General features: G+C 35.2%; 1 protein-coding gene across 4 annotated transcripts in view; it reads right to left on the bottom strand.

The window, feature by feature from the left end:
• The window catches only part of CENPE (centromere protein E), a 72,840-nt gene that overhangs the window by 20,638 nt on the left and 30,264 nt on the right, over nt 1-21,938 (bottom strand). For 3 of the 4 annotated variants that reach the window (XM_064285489.1, XM_064285491.1, XM_064285492.1), the window contains 15 exons: nt 20,589-20,792; nt 18,385-18,543; nt 16,359-16,649; nt 15,184-15,342; nt 13,963-14,250; nt 12,360-12,650; nt 12,047-12,205; nt 11,610-11,897; nt 11,351-11,509; nt 10,519-10,677; nt 10,056-10,337; nt 7,956-8,246; nt 7,218-7,376; nt 4,303-4,410; nt 372-590 (listed from right to left, as the gene is read on the bottom strand). In XM_064285489.1, coding sequence (XP_064141559.1) covers nt 372-590; nt 4,303-4,410; nt 7,218-7,376; nt 7,956-8,246; nt 10,056-10,337; nt 10,519-10,677; nt 11,351-11,509; nt 11,610-11,897; nt 12,047-12,205; nt 12,360-12,650; nt 13,963-14,250; nt 15,184-15,342; nt 16,359-16,649; nt 18,385-18,543; nt 20,589-20,792 — 3,216 coding nt within the window. The remainder of the gene's footprint in view (nt 1-371; nt 591-4,302; nt 4,411-7,217; nt 7,377-7,955; nt 8,247-10,055; nt 10,338-10,518; nt 10,678-11,350; nt 11,510-11,609; nt 11,898-12,046; nt 12,206-12,359; nt 12,651-13,962; nt 14,251-15,183; nt 15,343-16,358; nt 16,650-18,384; nt 18,544-20,588; nt 20,793-21,938) is intronic. The other variant, XM_064285490.1, reaches the window with a different exon arrangement.

Below are 21,938 nucleotides of genomic sequence, written 5' to 3'. Positions count from 1 at the left end.
CTGAGCTTTAGGGCTTGACTCTGATTTCCACTACAGTTATATCTTGTGTAACTTTTTATAGTATTTCATAGGACTATATTTCTATCACTGCACTTATAATCTGTCTGTATGTCTGCCTCACTGACTAGATTATGAGATATTTGAGATATTATTTATATCTGTCTCCTGAGCACAGTGTCTAGACCCATAGGCAGAGCTCGGGTTTTGATAAACGAACAGGTTCTAGGTGCACTGAAGATCTTGCACATGAGCCCTAATATCCATAATTCAGTAGTAAATACATTAATATCACATATGCCAACTCCCAAAGCAGGACTTAATACATTGAAATTTATGGACATTTATAAGGATATTACTCAAAAAGATGGTACCTTAAGTTTCTCCATGACTCTACGGAATTCTGTGGAACATCTCTGGTTTACAGAGAGAAGTTTTTGAATCTGTTTGGTTTGTGAATATGGAAGTGTGAGTTTTGCTTTTACTCTAGTTGAAAGCTCTTTTTGGATTTCAATTTCCTTTTCCAAATCAAGAGACAATATATTCAGGCACTCATAACAATTATCCATCTCTGAGTATTTCTTCAGAAGCTCCTAAAGAAAATCAGAATCCATTTAACAATTTATTCTACCAATTAACAATAAATGATCTCAGTCGTAGGACTTTGACAAAACTTACATTTAACACCTTCTGTGGGAGAAAAATAAATTAAGATTTTTGTATTTAAAAAACAAAACAAAACAGAACTGTTATTGTTGATCTTGGAGTATAGAAATAATACGTAATTACTGAGGAAAATTTTAAACATTAAAGAAATATAACAATGAAAACGAGAAACCACCACTGGTATTATTTTGATGCATTGTCTTTAATAAGACACTAGTCTTTTTTTGCTTAGGCACACAAGCATATATACAAATATAACTGTGATTGTAGTATATAAAATTTTACAAACAGATTTTAGAATTATAAGATGGCACTCATTACTTTTTATGGTATTTTAAAAGGTCTGTGTAATCCTGTTTGAAATGAATGGTTGCTCAATATTCCGTTACATGGATAAATAAAAGTTTCTAGTCATTTTCTAGACTTTTGACACTAAGACTAAATTTTGCTACTAAAAATAATACTACAATGAGGGTCTTTATTTACAAATCTTTGACTGCATTTCCAATAACTTTCTCAGGAAAGATTCCTTAAAATGGATTTACTGGGTCAAAGAATATGAAAGTTTTGAAAAGCTTGATACTGACTAACAATATGCAGAAAAAGTGGACTAAATTATTCTCCCACAAGGGAGTGTCCTGTCTGATCACAATCTTGTCAGAATGAAATATTATCTAAAAAAACAAACAAACACAAAAAGCCAAACAACCCAAGAAGACCTGACTTTGGATGAACCATTAGTACCTTGCTGCTATTTTAATTTGTATCCTTCCATTATTTATCATCACTTCACTTCCCCTTTTACCAAACTCTCTACTCCAGTGCCTCCCTGGCATTACACTGCTCTCATTTAACTAGGACTTCTGAGGCTCCACCTTTACCAGCTCCAATTTCTTCAAAGGTTCATGTTCTCCAGGCCCTGTCCCAGGCCCAACGCTAGTCCGATTCTACGCTCTTCCTGTGTGAATCCAGCTACTGTTAAACGTCCAATACTATCTTATTTCTATGCTGACAACTTTCAAAGCTACTACTCCCTTACAACTCTATGAATAATTCTAGCACTATAGTTACTACATTGTTTTAGAAATATTAGGTATTTTGTTTGTTTCTACAGCTGAAATCTTGAGCAACATGAACTGTATCTTATTTATCTGCTTCCACAATGCCTAGCCCAGTGCCTACTACTTAGGATGACCTCAGTAAATGCTGGTTGGATGAATGAGATTAAAAAATATAAATATTTTTTTCACTACAATTGAACATTTTGCTTTTATCTTCTATTAGTAGTTTGTTTTTGTCCTTTGCTCAATTCTCTAATATCTTTATATAACTTTTCTTATTGATTTATTTGTAAGCTATTTATATATTATTGCTATAGGAATATCACCACAATATTTGTGGCATATTTCCCCCCAGTTTGCTGATCTTTTAAATTTGGTTGATGATGTCTTAAACGTGCGAGTTTTAAATTTATGTGTAGTTAAATCTATTAATTTCTTCTGTAATTTTTTCCAGTCTTTTATTTTTAGATAATCCTTTTTCACCCAGAAATAAGGTAAATATTCACCTATATTTCTCTTTTTCACTTTAATTTTAAATTTACTGATAAATTCATGTGGTTTATGATGCTACTTTGACCCGATTTTCTTCTAATAGCTATTTTTCCCAACATCATTTATTGATTAATCTAATTTAACCCTTCTTAATAACCATGTGATGCCTTCCTTCTTACATTCTCCTAGTACATATACACACCATAGTCTACTTTGAGCTATGTATTTAACTAATGTGTAGTTTATTCTAGTGTAAGTGATCATACTATTTTAACTACCACAGCTTTATAAAACTCTTTAATATCTGGTCAACAAAGAACATCCGTGATTTGAACAAACACTGACAAAGTCTGAAGAGAAATGAGTGAATTTAATCTAGTATATATCGTGGCTCAAGGCTGAATGCTGGCTTATGTTTATAGCAGGCAATGTGAGTCAGCAGATAAAAAAAGTAACCAAGAATCAAACTGGCTATTGGCTAGTTTGGTAGACCCACTTCGCACATTTCTATTATGTGTCTAGAATGTGAGTTTTCTAAACCCAAGTCAGAGAATTCAGCTTCTAGCCCTGCCACTTGCTGACTGCAAAAATCGTTGCGAAAGTTTCCTAGGGGATCAAGGAAACTATTATTATGTCTGTCTGTGTATCTATCTATCTATATGTAATCTGTAAAGTCTGCATAGACAGTTATTAGTATTGCTTGAAGGAAATAAAATTATATTTACGAGATGTTTCTGTACTCAAGTTTTAAAGTTAGTCAGATTTGGGTTTAAATCTTGACTCTACCAATTTATTAGCTGTGTGACTTAGGGCTGAATTTCCTCTCTGAGCCCATTTCTTTGTTTATAAATGGAAAAATAAAACCTATCTCATGATATAAAGTACCCAGTACAGTGCCTGGCATGTGGTAACCAGTTGCCTTCATATGGGTTCTGACTCATGGTGACCCCATGTGTGTCAGAGTAGAACTGCGTTCCAGAGTTTTCGATGGATGATTTTTTGGAAATACATCATTAGGCCTTTCTTCTGAGGCACCTCTGGGTGGACTCAATGAACCTGGGCCCAGAAGCTCAAATGACTAGTAGCCAGGCAGGTGGCACACTGATCAGAGCACAGGTGGAGGAACACATTAAGTACAAGTTGCTACAATGATGTAATAAGTAGCATGTTTAGTCCATGGTGTTAAATAATAGAACAAGGGGCTTCTGACACTAGTAACCTCTCTGTTTTTAAATCATTTAAGAAAAAGCTAGATATTCACTAATGTGGAATGTTGGAGAGGGGATTCCTGCCGTAGGTCTTAGGAAGAATCAATTTACAGTCTGGAGCAGCACTGCATAGACATTAATTTGTACTTTCAATAAATGCATACAGAAGCCTGACTCCTATCAGGAATGCGGTGACATAGCCATAAACGATGTGAAAAAGTTCTCTCCTCAGGCATCTTATATTCTAGTAGGGTGAAGGAAAATCCTATCGGGTTTACTCTCAATATATACTCAAATTTCAAACACTTCCCATTACTTCCAAGCACTAGCTCTACCTGGATTACTGCAATTCCTGCTTCCACACTGTCCAACACAACAACCAGCCATCCCTTTAAAATGTAAGTCAGATCATGTCTCTCTTGTAGTCAAAACCCTCTAGGAGATCTCCATCTCAGCGTAAAACTCAGTCCTTCTAAGGTCCCAGTGCCTGCCTCTGCCTCCTTAACTCTCCGACCTCATTTCTTATTAGCTTTTCCCTTCTTAATATTTGTTCAACCTCTAGGCAGGCTCCTGCCTTAGGAGATCTGTACTTGCTATTCCCTCTGCCTACAATGCTCTTCCCCCAGATACCTTTATCTCTTGCAGACATCTGTTCAATTATGACCTGTCCAGTCAGGCCTTAAATTGTAACATCCCACTGTTTGTGAGTGTATGGATGTATATATGCACTCACACACATACCCATAAGATTATAGCGTTTAAAAAATATTGAGCATTATCTATTCATTCCATGGAGGTTCCTTTGATTCCTTTTTAGGCTTTAGAAAGCCACTGGGAAGGGTACCAATAGTAATTTGTAGTTTTAATGAATAACTTACTTTTATCCTAAAGCACTTTTCTCTGAGGCTTTCCATAAGGTGCTGTTTTCCATCACATAATGAACTTTTTCTGTATTTTACCACTTCTTTGTGGTTCTGTTGATCCTGCTTTGGTATAAAGAAATAAACAGGACTTCAGCTACAACAACACTTACATATGATGTCTAATCATACACATTTTTGGACAATATTTCAATAATGGAATTAAACATTATACTTATAACTAAAATAATAACAGATGAACCACATATTCTTTGGAGACAGGATCTGTTTGTGTAACCATCTTAGTTGTAAATTAGGTTTTAGATTTACTTCTGGTTCTGATTCTTCAGAATCTCTGCATTGTAATTATTCAAAAAAAAAAAAAAATCTGTTGCCTTTGAATCGATTCCGACTCATAGCAACCCCATAGGACAGAGTAGAACTGCCCCATAGAGTTTCCAAGGAGCGCCTGGTAGATTTGAACTGCTGACCTTTTGGTTAGCAGCCACAGCACTTAACCACTACGCCACCAGGGTTTCCCTTATAATTATTACTGCCAACTAAATAGACACAATGGCTGCAATGATGGGCTCAAACATAGCAACGACTGTGAGGATGATGCAGGACCAAGTAGCATTTCATACTGTTGTACACAGGGCCGCTATGAGTCGGAACTGATTGATGGCACCTAATAACAACAAATATACTAGCAAAACCACCTATACTGATTTATGGTGTTCCAAGCCACTGCAAATACCCTGGCACAAAAAGTTCATGTCCTGTTTTTATTTTGTATTTTTGAATAAAATTATAATTTTTTTCCCTCCTACTTGTGTATTTGTTCACTACGGTACTTAGAAGAATGCCTAATTGTTCAATAAATATTTGCTGGATGAATTAAATCTCTTTAAAAAATTTAGAGCCAACATAAAGATGATTCTCAGGTGCCTGATGTCTTTGTTGAGATTGCAAAGGATATTATTTTCTACTTTATTCTTGCCTTACTCTTGACGTGTGAGAATGAAAGATTTCTTTTTACTGGTTTCACACAATTTTGTACTTGCCTGAATTTACTTTTTGGACAATTTAATCAGGTTTTTTAAGATACATGATTCAAAATATTTGTAAACAGTGATACTAGAAGAACTTTCCCTTTTATATTCATATTGTCTTTTTTTTCATTCTAGCTTCATTAGTAAGAGCCATACCTCTAGGACTCTATCAAGCAGACAAAGTGGTCTGTTGTTAGGTGCTGTCGAGTTGATCCTGACTCATAGTGACTCTATGTATAAAATAACAGGACGCTACCTGGTCCTGCACCATCCTTACACTTGTTGCTATGTTTGAGCCCATCGTTGTAGCCACTGTGCCAATCCATCTTGTTGAGGATTTTCCTCTCTTTATCTGACCCTCTACTTTATGAAGCCTGATGTTCTTCTCCAGGAGCTGGTCCCTCCTGACAAATGTCTAAAGTATGTGAGATGAAGTCTCACCATCCTCGTTTCTAAGCAGCATTCTTGTTGTATTTCTTCCAAGAGAGTTTTGTTCCTTCTACTGGCAATCTGTGGTAAAGTCAATATTCTTTGCCAACATCGTAATCCAAAAGCACCCATTCTTCTTTGGTCTTCCTTATTCATTGTCCAGCTTTCACATGCATATGAGGCTATTGAAAATATCATGGCTTGGGTCAAGTACACTTTAGTCCTTAAAGTGTCATCTCTGCTTTTTAACACTGTAAAGAGACCTTTTGCAGCAAATTTGCCCAATGTAGTATGTCATTCGATTTCTTGACTGCTGCTTCCATGGGCATTAATTGTGGATCCAAGTAAAATGAAATCCTTGACAACTTCAATATTTTCTCCATTTATCATGATGTTGCTTTACTGGTCTAGTTGTGAGGATTTCTGTTTTCTTCACATTGACGTGTAATTCATACTGAAAGCTGTTATCTTCATCAGTAAGTACTTCAAGTCCTCTTTGTTTTCAGCAAGCAAGGTTGTGTCACCTGCATATCTCAAGTTTTTAATGAGTCTTCCTCCAGTCTTGATGCCTTGTTCTCTTCATATAGTCCACCTTCTCAGATTCTTTGCTCAGCATACAGACTGAATAAGAGAAAGGGATCTACTCACATTTTATCTTTTATGAACTTAATCCTTCAAATATATCTCCACTGAAAAGAATGCTAGGTCTTAGTTTAAATAATCTTAAAAAAAAATTATATAAAGAAAAATAAGAGTCTACGTTATTTAACAAGTTTTTTCTTAAATTTAAGATGTCGTCTTCTGAAAAACATTTTCGCTTTTTTTAAAATTGTATTTCCTACCTGTGTGAGATAATAATAGTTTTCCCACTACCACCCTTCATCATCCTTTACTATTTATAAAAATTTCTAGGGGGGAAAAAAAAGTGCTGTTACCCTTCCCAAGAAAGCTTAAGTTTTATAAACAGTTACTAGATAGGGGAAAATTCTGAACTCACTCTAGCTATAATTTCTTTCAAGGTTTCTCTGAATTGGTTTATCACCATTTTGAGAGGCTCTTTTATTCTGTAGCTTATCTCTTTCCTAAGCTATGATTCTTATTTCATCAAGGTTTTCATGAAGTTTCTTAGTCAAACGCAAGTTTTCCACCTTGCATAGATAAATTTTGGGCCTCAAACTGTTTTTTCAGTTGTTCCATTTCATTCATTTTTTTCTGAGTTTTATTGGCATTTTCTTTCAATTTAAGAATTGAAGCTGTTTTTTCTGAGGTTCTTAGATCTTGAGATAATTATAAAACAAGTTGGAATGCACACAGAATCCCTTCAAGGAAGGCAAACAGCATTCATTTGTTATATATGTACATATGCCTATTCTATATCTCTGTATGTCCATGTTACTTCTCATTCTGCTAATATTTGGGATACAGTTATTCCCTAAACAAAACAATACATACCTTTTTCTGTGACTCATCTTCTGATTTATCTAAATCCTTTTGAATATTTGAAATTTGAGCTGTCTTTTCTGAAGCTTTTTCTTTGAATTTATCAATAGTTTCCTGGTGTTCTTTTAAACACATGTGAGCAATTTTGAGTTCCTGCTGTGTTTCCAGATCCTTTATTATCAGAAGAAATTGAGAAATGTGATGACATAATCACTAATTATTTTAACACTTAACTAGTTTAAAAGAATTAAAAAAAGTACATGATCAGAGTTATAAACCACCACCACAAAAAAGCCAAACTAAACAACAACCCCAGTTAGAACAGTACAGAAGGCTGTAAAGTGAAAGTTCCTGTCCCTTGCCTCTCCTCTTCTAGTCCAGCTCCCTGCTGATCCTACCACTTGCTTTTCTCCCTTCATACTGCTGGACGTCTTTCTAAATTACTCTTACATAAAGATCACCCCCACTCTTATGCTTGACATTCAGTTATACAGATGAACCCAACTTAGTGTCTAATTGGTAGAGTCCTAGCTTTTGGTCACCACAAATAATGCTGCAGTGAGCACTGGTGTAATTTTACTTGTTGTAGGATAAATTAATAGAAGTCGATTGCTGTAGCAATTGCATATGTTGATGTATTTAATAAAGATATTGTCAAACTCTCTCCTTAAAAGGTTGTAACATTTACATTCTCATTAACAGTACTAAAAATAACATGTGTACTGGACAGGAAAAAGGGGCACAACCCACTCTAGCTATGGCTTCCCGTAGGTTTTCCTTGAGTTGGTCTCTCTCCAGTTTGAGAGTTTCTTCTACTTTCTTTAGGTTATCTCTTTCTTTCATTATATATTTCTTTTCTTCAAGGTTTTCATGAAGTTTCTGGGCCAAATTTAAATTCTCCATTTCTATTTTATCCAGAGTTAAACTTTGGGCTTTTAATTGTTTCTTCAATCGTTCTATTTCACACATTTTTTTCTGTGTCTCACTGACATCTTCTTTTAACTTAAGAAGTTGGTGCTCGTTCGCCTTAAGTTCTTGGATCTTAAGATAAACGTAAAACAACATGTTAGGATACAGAAGGTTTTTAAGGAAAGGATAAAAAATAGTTTCTAAATGATTAAGACAGGAGTCTTCCTATGTCAATCTTATTAATATCCTACAAAATTTCACAAATAATTTATTTTTTTTGTAGTATACACAAAGTGCACTAACCTTAAGTATACAGCTCAATTCTTCTTGACATACGTAATACATCTATGTAACTACAACCCAAATTAACATATAGGACATTTCTAGCACTCCATATGGCCCCATGTGCCCCTTCCTAATCTAACCTCTGCCAAGAGAAATCACTTTCTGACCTTTATCAGCCTGGATCAGCTTTGCCTGCTTTTGAGCTTTATCTAAATGGGATCACATAATATACAGTTTCTCGTGTCTGGCTTTCACCCAAAATAATATCTGTGAAATTCACCCATGTTCTTGTATATTCCAGTAATTTGTTCTTTTTAATGAATCACCATGTAGTATTAGTTTGTAGAAATATATCACAATGTATTTATCCATTCTTCTGCTGATAGGCACTTGGGCTGTGTTTAGTATTTTGCTGTTATGAATAAAGTTATTATAAACATTTCTGTACATGTCTTTTTGTGGAAGTATGTACTCTTTTCTCTCAGATACATTAGTGGAATTGCTGAGCTATAAGGTAGGTAGACACTTAATTTTAGTAAAAAACTGCTAAGTAGTTTTCCAAGATGACAGAACCATTTTACATTCCCAAAGAATTTTAAGTACAAATAAATCAAATATCCACTCAGCCTTTGAATTTTCTAAAGCTATTTGCATATTTGATATTTCATCTGCCTTCTCAGAAAAAACCCCTTTCAGTTTATTAATATATTTCTGGTTCTCTTTCAGATACATGTGAGCAATTTTTAGTTCCTCTTGTTTTTCTAGATCCTTTATTACAGAAATTTTAAGAACAGTGGCATATATAGAACTATTATCCATCTATTGTTACCTTAATGTTAATTAGTAGTATTTTTAATGGAAGTGACACTCTCTTTGTAAAAATAATAAAACTTTTATTTCTTACTCTATACCTTTGTTGCTGCTGGCAAGTTCTAGGGTTGAAAGGAAGCCCGGTCCTCTTCTCTCCTCCTCACAACTTAATCCTATTATTTCAGAACTAAACACATTCTATCTATATTTCAGAACTAAACACATTGTATACATACTATTCTACAGCTTGCTTTGTCCTCTCAGAATTATCGTGGGCTTCCACATTAGGACATCCAAATCTACATTTTTTTTTCTTTAACATGCTGCATAGTACTTGACATATGGCACGTATTTACTCAGTCTTCTTGGGACGGACATTTAGGCTGTTCCCAATTTTTTATTACGAACTGCTACAATAAACGATCTTGTGGGGTGTATTTTTTTCTATACCTTAACAATTAAGTCAGTATATATGTAGCATAAAATACATGAAGAAAATGCTAGTTACAAATTTGGGGAGCCCTGGTGGCACTGTGGTTAAGTGCTCAGCTGCTAACCAAAAGGTCGGCAGTTCAAATTCACCAGTGGCTCCTTGGAAACCCTGTGGGACAGTTCTACTCTGTGCTATAGGGTTGCTATGAGTTGGAACCAACTCGATGGCACCTAACAACTGTAACAACTACAGTTACAGAATTTACATTTTTCAAGAACAATACCAAATTATTCCCCTAAAAGATTATAGTCAGTTCATACTCTCACCAACAGTATCACTCATTTTCAAAGAAGTGTTCATTCTTGTAAGAAAAACACATTTACTAGCTAGGAAGAGGGGTAAGTGTTACTCACTTTAGCTTCTGTTTCTTGGAGGTTTTCCCTGAGCTGGTCCCGCTCCATTTTGAGGGTTCCCTCTACTCTTCTTAGGTCATCTCTTTCCCTAGTTACAGATCTCATTTCTTCAAGGGTTTCATGGAGTCTCTGAGACAACCTTAATTTCTCCATTTCTATACTTTCCAGAATTGAATTCTGGGTCTCTGATTGCTTCTTCAGTTGCTCTATTTGGTACATACTTTCCTTGCGGTCATTTTTTGCCTTAAGAAGTTGATGTTCTTTCTCCTGAAATTCTTGAATCTTGAAATAATAATACAGTAAGTTAAGATACAGATATAGATAAAAACCTAAAAAATAATTTCTAAATTGGGCAGGCAAATCTCCATTTATCTTCAATATTAGGTTAATTCATACCCAGTTTCATTACAAAAAAGACATGATTGAAGCTCTTCTCAGATGACAACTCTAAAAGAAAAAATACCTGTGCTTTTAAGGCATCATTTGAGCTCTTTAAATCCATTTGCATATTTGATATTTCAACTGTCTTCTCTGAAACAATCCCTCTGAGTTTATCAATAGTTTCTTGGTGCTCCTTCAGATGCATGTGAGCAATTTTTAGTTCCTCCTGTCTTTCCAAATCCTTTGTATTAGAGAAATTTTAAGAAAATTGACAATCAAACCTATCAACCATTTCCTTTAGTTTCTTAATGTTAACCAAGTTATGTAAAGATCACAAAAACAATACATTCAAAATAATATAATTCTAATAGTATAGAAAGATACAGGGTTAGAAGTAAAAATTTCAGGCCTCCCTCCCAGACCTTCCACTCTCTACCCTCTAAATCACTTTTAGATGTAAACACATTCTATAGCACTACCTCATTTTCTAAAAAATCTGTGGTATAATATTCTGTAGTCTGAATTTGCAACACTTATTTAACCAATCCCGTACTAATGGACAGTTAGAATTTTCTCTATTTTTTTTGTTTGTTTTATTTTGTTATTGTACCTTGTTGCAATGACTATCCTTCAACAAATATCTTTGCACAGTTGTGTAAATGTATATAGGATAAATAGCCACAATGGGACTTTAGGGTCAATGAATTAGCTTATTGAAAAATGTGGAAGATATTACTGAATACCCCCACTCCAATCTTCTCTAAGTTTGCATCAGTTTACACTCCCATCACCCTACTACCCATTTGCAATCATCTCTACATTTTAGTCTAATGTATGTACTCTTTTCTTCCATAAAGGATATGAGGAACACAATAATCACATGTCATTTTCCCAGTTAACAAAACAGGACCTACCTTCGCCTGTAATTCAGCATTTGAATTTTCTAAATCTCTCTGCATGTTTTTTACTTGATCTGTCTTCTCTGATATATTCCTTGTTAGTGTATTAATAGTTTCTTGGTGCTCATTCAGATGAATGTAGGCAGTTTTCAGTTTTTCTTTTGTTTCCAGCTCCTTTATGATTAGAGGAAATTAATAAAACTTAATGATAATGAACATTGTCACCTTCACACTATTTTTATTTATCCAAAAACATAAGAAGAGGTAAACTTACTGTAGCTACAATTTCACTAATGTTTTCTTTGAGTTGGTCTTTCTCCATTTGAAGGGCCTCCTGTACCCTTTTCAGTTCATCTCTTTCCTTAAGTAGAATTTTTATTTCTTCTTGACTTTCGTGAAGTCTTTCAGCTAACACAAGCTTCTCAGTTTCTATACTTTGTAGTGCCGAATCTTTGCCTTTGAGGTGCTCCATGATTTGCTCCAGTTCAGTCACCTTTCCCTGATTCTCACTGAATTCTTTTACACTAAGAAGTTGTGCCTCTTTCTCATGAAGCTCTTGGATCTTAAAATAATGATAAAATAAGAAATTAATAGCCAGAAATATATACATATATAAAATTTATTTTTTTTTTTAAGGAAAAAAGACCAAGGTGCTTTCCAGTTAGTGATCTCACCAGGTTTCCTCCCACTGTTCCTTCATCCTCAATTTACCTTTTTCTGTAATTCACCATTGGCTGTTTCTAATTCCTTTTGACAACTTGATATTTCAGTTTCCCTCTCTGAAACATCCACTCTCAGCTTATCAATAGTTTCCTTCTGTTCTTTCAGGTGAAAATGAGCAACTTTAAGTTCCTCTTCTATTTCTAGGTGCTTTATTATTAGAGAAAATTGAAAGAAATTTTATAGAAACATTATAACCATTATGATATAATTAACTTTTTTTTTTTTGAAGGTTTAGTTCTTATAAAAATAATCTGCTTACAGGTTATAAAAAAAAATACACAGGGAAAAAAATGAAACCTACTTTAGTGGTAAGTTCTTCTACATTTTTTTCGAGTTGGTCACTTTCAGACTGAAGAACTTCTTGGAGCCTCTTTAGGTCATCTCTCTCTTTAGCTATAGACTTCATTTCATCTTGACTTTCTTGGAGTCTCTCAGATAACTTGAGCTTTTCCATTTCTACTCTTAGTAACGCGGAATTCTTGGCTTTGAATCGCTCCTTCAGTTGCTCCATCTCACTCATCATTTTCTTAGTTTCATTGTCTTTTTCATTCATACTGAAGGATTGTTCTTGCTGGTCTTGAGCCTCTTGGATCTTAAGAGAATCATAAAACAATATGGTTGGTAACCTGGAGATACTTTCATCTTATGGGAAAAGACATCAGTATGCTTCTACAACAATTAAGGCAGGATTCAATGGATCATTTACACAGCCATCTTTCCGCCTTCTAACTTGTGCACTATTTAGGCATTAAACACTTATTTATTGAGGGCTCACTGTGTTGTAAGCATAAAATGGTACATAAGATATTTTACCAAATCTTAGTAGATGTGCTGGGTTCTCCCAGGCATTAATGGCAAATCAAACCTATGCGAGTAGTTAGGAAGGGCCTCCTGGGGGAGAGGAAGCTTCAGTTGAGATCTGAAAGATGAGTGAGCATAAGCTACAAATAAAAGGGTATGGAAGTACTCTAGGTAGGGAAACCAGAACATCTGAAATCCATGAGATGAAGAGCCAAGACTAATGTCGTTGGAGCATTATGAATACGAGGGAAAAGAGTTGCAATAAGCTTAGAGACCTGCACAGGCCAAAGGATCCAGGGCCTCATAGGCCATGTGAAGCATTCTGGTCTTCATTCCAAAAGTTAAAAAATGCTATTAAAGAGTTTTAAGAAGGACATTGGCATTATTGGATATGCGTTATAAAGAGACCACTCTCACTCAGATGGGGAATGGATTGTAGAAATATAAGAATGAACGTGGGGAGACCCATTAGGAGGTTAGTGCAGAAAGCCAGGGAAAGAAATGATGGTGGCTTGAATTAGGGTGGTGGCAATGTGTGTAGAATAGTAGGAGGACGAATTTACGTAGATACACACATATCCATACACACACATTAAAATCAACAAGGTCTGGTGACTGGATTATGCAGTCAGTGAGGAGGAAGGGATTTTAGTAGGAATGCTTTCAAGATTTCTGGCTGAAGCAATGAGGAAGATGGCAGCCCCTTATGGGATGCTGGAGGAGTAGGTTTAAAGGAAAGAAAACAGAGAACCCATTTTTGGCTTTACCCTTTCCTATATATTTAGCATTACCTTTTCTAAATCATTTTGAATATTTGAGAAAATGGCTGACTTATCTGAAATATTGTTCTCTAAGTTTCAATACTAAAAAACAGTAGAATCGACTCGACAGCACTGGGGGTGGGTTAAGTTTCAATAGTTTCTTAGTATTCATGCAGTTGAATATGAACAATTTTTAGTTATGCTTCTAAGTACTTCATGGTTAAGAGACATTGGAAAAAAAAAAAACTGATAGTAACATTATAACCAGAGCACAAATGTCTCTTTTTCCAAAGACCTGATTCTTAGAAAACATTTACCAAGGGGGAAAAGGACGACACTTACTTTAGCCAAAGTTACTCTTATGTCCTCTTTTAGCTGGTCACACTCAACTTGAAGTGCTTCTTTTATCGTTTTAAGATCGTCTCTCTCCTTAGTTATAGATTTTATTTCTTTGTTACTTTCTTGAAGTAACGCAATCAGCCTGAGCCTTTCCATTTCTGTGGTTGCAGGTGTTGAATCCTTGTCTTTGAACTGTCCTTCCAATTGCTCCAGTTCATCTGTTGTTTCCTGAGTCTCACTGATGTCTTTCACATTAGGAAGTGGCTCCTGTTCCATGTGAAGTGCTGAGATCTTGGGACATTTATAAAATGCCAAAGTTAGCATCTGAAGATTATTTCCATAATTTTTTAAAAGGAAAAGATCAGGATACTTTGCACAGCATGGAAGTGATTCTAAACCCTCAGGGCCCACCTCAGGTCACTGATTCCTATCTATTCTTTTTCCCTTGATTTCCTGTAAAGCTGTTCAATACTTTTCTGCTAATCATATTTTGTCATAACTTTCTCTCCAGCTTACGTCCAAGAGTGAAACATTCTCTAACCAGCATCCCCAGCCCACCAATCCTTACACTTTACCAACAAAACTGTTAATTCAGTCAGCTACATACATGCTTATTCATTTCTACATGGAGTTTCCGAACGCTACAGGAGAAAAATCGTATTTGGGAAGATTACATCCCAATAAATACTTGGTGCTCATTCTCAGATGAGCCCCAATGCTGATTCTCAGTTTTTCTACTTATACAGACTGATTCTCCTTTTCCATGATTATCAGTGGTATCGTGTAATTTTGCTCATCGTATCCTACATTTATTATACTGCTAATATTAGGGAGTTTGTTACATGCCTACATTGGGGGGAAGGATATCTTATTAATATTCATAGTCTCCATATCTGCCGCATAGTAGGCTTTTAACATAGATTGATCTGGTTATCACAATGTTTCATTTTCTCCACAGCGTACCACAATCTGAAATTATTTCGTTCACTTGTTTGCTTATTTATCAGCTACCTCCTTCCATTTACAAAACAAACTCTATGAACATAGAGACATAGAGATTTAGTCCATCTTATTCTCACTGCACTTCTATCACCTAGGACTGTGCCTGGCACAGTAGACATTCAGCAAATACATGTCCAATAAATGAATGAACCATAACTGCTTGTCTGTCCAACAGAGGGGAAAGGAAGGAAAGAAGGAAGGAAGGAATAAAAAACAATATACCTTTCCTTGTAATTTAGCATTGGGTTTTTCTAAGTCCTTCTGAATATTTATTATTTGAGTTGTCTTTTCAGAAATGTTTCTTCTTAGGTCATCAATAGTTTCTTGGTATTCTTTTAGATTCGTGTGAACAATTTTTAGTTCTTCTTTTGTTTCCAGGCCCTTTATTGGCAATGGAAATTTAAAGTTTATAACAACATCATTCCAACACTGCCTCCTCCTTTCCAATTGGCTCTGTTTCTTTAAATAAATTATTTTTGCTGTTGTTAAGAATATACACAGCAAAACATACACCAATTCAACAGCTTCTTCATATACAGTTTAGTGGAACTGATTACATTCTTTCCGTTGTGCAACCATTCTCACCCTCCTTTTCTGAGTTGTTCCTCCCCCATTAACATAAACTCACTGGCCCCTAAGTTTCCTATCTAATCTTTCAAGTTGCTGTTGTCAATTCGATCCCATATAGATAAATCTTAAAAGAGCACAGTGTTCAAGGCAGATAGTCTTTATTAGTTAAACTAAACTATTGATTGGTTTTCAGAAGACTTCAGGGGATATTTTTGGTTTAAGGTTTAAAGATAATCTCAGGGCAATAGTTTTGAGGGTTCATCCTGCTTTCACGGCTTCAGAAAGTATGGATTCCATGAGAATTTGATATCTGTTCTGCATTTTCTCCTTTTTCATCAGGATTCTTCCACAGAATCTTTGATCAGAATGTTCAGTAATGGTAGCCAGGTACCGTCTAGTTTCTCTGGTCTCATGGCAAAGGAGGTAGTTGTCATGGAGGCAATTAGTCACACATTCCATTTCCTCCTATTCCTAACTCTCCTTCTTCCCTTGTTGCTCCACGTGAACAGGGCAATTGTTGTGCCTTGGATGGCTGCTCGCAAGCTTTTAACACCCCAGACCACTATATAACGAACTAGGAGGTAGAAGAGAAGCATTAAACACACTAAACCTCCAAACCAATGAATCAAATCCCATGAGGTGTCTGGTTGTACCTAAGCAGCCTCAGTAGCTGCTCTTTTTTTTGATCGTTTTGTAAACGTATCACACAACTTTTGCCAATTCAACTTTTTATAGGTATACTGCTTATTGACAGCAATTACATTAATAGGCTGCCAATTGGCTCAGTTTTTAAAGAAACATTTAAAGATGAAGGAAAAGGAACTTACTGTAGCTTCAATTTCTCTTATGTATCCTCTAAGTTGAGCTCTCTCTATTTCAAATGACTCCTGTAATTTCTTTAGATCATTTCTTTCTTTGGTGATAGATTTCATTTCTTCATTATTTTCACGGAGTTTCTGAATCAACTCAAGTTTCTCCATTTCTATACGTTCCAATGTTAATCCTTTGCTCTTTAGTTCATTCTTTAAATTCTCCATTTCATTTATCTTTGTCTGCATCTCACGCATCTCTTCTTTTACACTAAGAAGTTGTTGCTGTTTTTCTTGAAGTTGCTGGTTCTTAAGATAAACAGTTTTTATAATTATCATTTTGCCTGTATTGACTCAAAATTCTTACATAAAACGGAAACAATCACTATGACAGCCTTGCCTACATCCCCAGTGAAAACAGACAAAAGTAAACTAATGTTGCAAACATAGTATACTAGGTATTACATAATTTTTAAGGAGGTAAAGTGAAAATGAGAAAAAGTAAAAGAGAAAATAACTCATTAAATATGCAAATATAGCTGCCAAATAACTGTAATTTCTCAATAAAAACTTTTTGAATAATTTATTTTCACTTCCAACAAGGTCCTTAAGGGCTACCCCAAACAAACCCTGAGGGACTAACTTTCACAGGCTATGGACTGCACTTCTTTAGGAGGTGTACGAACTAGACATAAAGTTTTAGTAAACTCAATTAGATGACAGTCAAATGGATGAGAATTAAAAGGAAACAAATATTAGGAAAAAACACTCCACAGAAGAACAAACAATGGAAACCACAATATATTATCTCTAATGAATATGTTACCACCCTTGGATTACATAAGAATTTCAGTGGGTGCATTTTAGAATTACTTGGGCAGTACAATTGTTACAACAGTCTTAGTTCTTATGATAAACATTATAAGAGCATCTTACATCTATGAAAGAAATAATTCAGAAACTGCAAACATCTAAGAGATGGAAAGAACCTGGAACTATGAGAAAAAGGCCTAAGTCATGAATAGTTGTCATAGAGACTAAACACTTAACTCCACAGGACAGGGAAAGCTACCCATACTCCCTTAACCTATTTGTTTGACAAGGCAGCAAAATGAAAAGTTAACATGCTATTGGTGGGATATTATAGAGGACACACTTCAAAAATCCTAGTTTACTGTAATTATAATAGCATAGCATAAGAATAGATAGCCACACCCAAAAAAACCTAACCCAGTGCCGTCAAGTTGATTCCGACTCATAGCAACCCTGTAGGACAGAGTAGAACTGCTCCATAGAGTTTCCAAGGAGCACCTGGCGGATTCGAACTGCTGACCTTTTGGTTAGCAGCCATAGCACTTAACCGCTACGCCACCAGGGTTTCCAGATATCCACACAGATGACTTTAAATCATCACGAAAAGGATCTTTACTCACACTATGCCCCAATGAAGCATGTTAAGATACATCTTAGAAACATTCCTATTAAAAATAGTTAAAATCAGGAAATTTATCTTCTTCAAGTCTATCAATTGTTTATGTTTATGTTATTGTTTAGTTGCCTGATGATACCAGATGAAGCATTATTATATAAAACAGTCTCCAAATAGCAGTCTATTCCAAATATTTTAATTTATCAAAGAAAAAGGAAGTATTAGTGATACATCTTACAATTTAGAGAATGACTTACACATCTGCATAAGGGCAGGGTGTTTGTTTTTTGACTAATGGATCTCAAGCGCTCAAACCAGTGCCTTGCTTATGGTAGTGTCCAATAAACAGTCAATGCATGAATATATGACTAAAGATGGAGATTAATTTAGATGATACGAGGCCTCCTCTTACCTAAAGACTCTAGAATAATCTTTTTCTCATGAGGGATGTTAGTTAAGATCTCGTAAGAGTTCAAAGTGTCCAAAATATCGGCATTAAGATGTATTCATTTGGGAGGTACATGCTATTTTTGGGATTCAGGTCTATGGGGAATCAAAATTACCAAGAAAAGTTTAATCATTAAAATGGCCAGGAAAAGAACTTCAAAAATTTACCTTTTCCTTTAGATTTTCTTCAACTTCTGCCAGTCTCTCACAGGTCCTTGAAAGCTCTTCTTCTTTCTTAATGATATGGCTCTTTTCTTGTGCCATTATCTCCTGTTGCTTCTTAAGTTCATTTCCAAGAATTCTTAATTCTTCCTGGTTTTCAATAGTCTAGAATTAAAAAACAAATAAGTTGAGATTAAAATAAATAATACTAGCTTACATTTATAAAGTCAGGTAAAAATCAGCATTTTCCTCAGACTGCAAAAGGTGAAACCATGCAAACTACATAGGAAAAGACAAATTGAAAAGAAAGTGAGTAGTTAATTTAATCATATATGTGTTTTAATTCTGTTTCTTTATTGCTCAACTTATGTCCTATCATGAGAATTAGAACTGGATTTGGCAACTCTGATATGATAAGAGCTTAGCTCATATCTGTTGCTAGGCCAAAAGAGGCTGTTTTTAAGCTTTCACTGACTAATAATGAGGCTACAGATAGCAGGTTTTTCCTGTACTGGTGTGGCTTTGGTTTTGGGCACTGACCACCAGCAAGGACAAAATGACAGCCACTCTTTGTTAGTATGACTGGGATTAATCCCAGTTATTGTGTTTACGCAGTGACATTTTCAATTATCAAGACCACAAAAACATAATAAGCCAGAGATTAAGAAGAGTATATGACCTTTGTTTGTATGCTCATTTACATACAGATCTTTCAATGAAACAGACAATCCCAAAACATAATACCAATGGTCAGGTTCTACTGTGGCCACAGTGAATTTCTCAAAAACATCAATTTTAATCTATACACATTATATTGGCCCTAAGCATAGAAACAAAAACTAAAGTAGGCTTGAAAATACTGGCAAACACTAAGAACAATTTAAAAATATGAAAAAAAAAAAGCTACAACAGCATTAAAAAAAAGCTACAACATCATTAAAAAAAAGAAACATTTAGGGACAAATTTAATAAAATATGTACAAAACTAAAAACAAAAAAACCCCATTACTGTCGAGTCAATTCTGACTCATAGCTACCCTATAGGACAGAGTAGAACTGCCTCATAGGGTTTCCAAGGAGTGCCTGGTGGATTCGAACTGCCAACCTTTTGGTTAGCAGCACTAGCACTTAACCACTATGCCACCAGGGTTTTCTGTACAAAACTAGTACACTGAAAATCTACAACACATCACTGAAAGAACAGATAATTTATAGAAGATATACATACAATGGCCAATAATCACATAAAAAAAGATCAACATCATTAGACACCAGGGGAATGCAAATTTAAACAATATTGTGGTAATAGCCACCAGAATGGCTAAAATTAAAAATACCACATTATGAAGTCTTAGTTAGAATGTAGAGCCACCAGAATTCTCTTACTTTGCTCATGGGAATATAAAAATGCTACAACTACTTTGGAAATTAGTCTAGCAAATTCTCGTCAACTTAAACACACATCTCCCAACGACCCAGCTATTCAGTTTAGGTATCTACCCAAGAGAAAAAAAAAAAAAAGGGTATGTACGTAAACAGACTCATATAAAAATGTTTACAGCAGCTTCATTCAAAATAGCCAAATACTGGAAATAACTCTAATTTCCATCAACAAAAGAAGGGAAAAACAAATTGTGGAATATTCATATGGTAGAATACTGCCCAGCAGTAAACAGGAATGTAGAAAGAAGTCAGGCGCAAGAGGCTACATACTGTATGATTCCACTTGTATGAAGTTCTAAAAGAGGTAAGCCATTTGAGACAAAAAACATCAGGACAGCGATTGGGGTAGAGGAGAAGATAGGGATTGACTGGGAAGGGACATGAGGGAATTTTGGGTTTTTTTTTTTTAATGAAAATGTTCTATATCTTGACTGGGGTGGAGGATATACAAGTAAAGACATTTGTCCAAAGTTATCGTACTGTATATTTACCTACATCAGGTACATTTATTGCATGTAAATTATACCCAAATAACCCATTGCTGTCGAGTTGATTCCTACTCATCATGACCCTACAGGACAGAGGAGAACTTCCCCGTAGGGCTTCCAAAGAGCAGCTGGTGAATTCGAACTGCCAGCCTTTTGGTTAGCAGCCCAATGCTTAACCGCTTGCACCATCAGGGGTCCCATAACCAAATAAAGTTGGTAAAAATGGTAAAACATACAAAGACAAAAACATATTGCCAGTTATACAATGCTAAATCCTACCACTTCAATATTTTCCTTTAGGTCAGTCTTCAATTGTTCCTTTTCTGCTGTAACACTCTCTAACATTTGTTGGAGTTCATTTTTCTCCCGTATCAGGGAAAATATCTTCCTCTCTTGCTCAGATAGCTCGTTATCCCCAATATCTTCAATTAGTATTTGGGTTTTTTTGGTTTCCAAATCCTGTGTTTTGTATATGTCGATCACCTACAATGTAAATATATTAAAGAAGAATTAAAAAAATATTAATGATAATGATTTTAATAATAATAAATAAAAATAGCCAATACTTATACTGCTTATTATGTACCAGGCACTATTCTCATATATTTAATCTTTGCTATGATTTTATAAGGTAGGTACTACTATTATCACCATTTGAGATAGATGAAAAAAATGAACCCCAGAGGGGTTAAGTCACTTCGCCAAGGTCACTCAGAGAGAAGTATAGCCAGATTTTGAACCCAAAGCTGTCTGGCTCCAGAGTTTGCGCTCTTGTGCTTGTTTACTGATATGAATTACCTGGACAGCTATAGATAATAACTGTCTTAATGTATGCTAGGTTAACCTGACTTTAGGTTTACTTACCACAAACCAAATACACAAGAAGTAAAAAGATATTTGACTTTTCTTTCCACATATTTTCCATAAATATTTTCCAGGTTTTATGTTAAAAATACTTTGCTTCTTACTACTGGAAAAGGAGGAAGCAACCTTGACTCTACTACTTTACTCCTGTCCTTCAAAAGCTGGCAATTATTCCCCATTCCCCACCCTCAGCAAATCTTTATTTTCAGAGACAGTCTCATTCATAAAAGGCTGGAATTTTTTTACATGTAGAGGGCAAAATAATCTTGACAGAAACCTATCTTTTATGACAATAGCATAATTCATCATTTCTTAATGTACGTTTCACATACTGCTTAAGAAAAGCACATTAGCATAAATTCATTTATCTATAAATGTCTTACCCACAAGTTACCTAATATAAGGACTTATTGGTAAAGGGAGACAAAGACTGATACTATACTTGTTGGCACGAAATTAAGGCATCACTATATAACCTTATACTAGCCCAGTAAACACATTCAGCTCCATGTTGGCCATATATATTTTAAAAAGTTTTTATAATAATCAATGATCACATAAAGGAGCCCTGGTAGCTCAACAGGTAAGCTTTTGGTTGCTAACAGAAAGGTTGGCGGTTTGAACCCACCCAGGTGCTCTACTGGAGAGAGACCTAATGATCTGCTTCCATAAAGATTACAGCCAAGAAAACCCTATGGAGCACTTCTCCTCTGTCACGTGGAGTCACTATGAGTCAGAAGTGATTCAGTGGCACATACCAACGAT

This window comes from Loxodonta africana, chromosome 5 (genome assembly GCF_030014295.1).
Source record: "Loxodonta africana isolate mLoxAfr1 chromosome 5, mLoxAfr1.hap2, whole genome shotgun sequence".
NCBI lineage: Eukaryota > Metazoa > Chordata > Mammalia > Proboscidea > Elephantidae > Loxodonta > Loxodonta africana.
The sequence above is the reverse complement of the archived record's forward strand: the minus strand, read 5'-3'. Positions and strand labels throughout refer to the sequence as shown.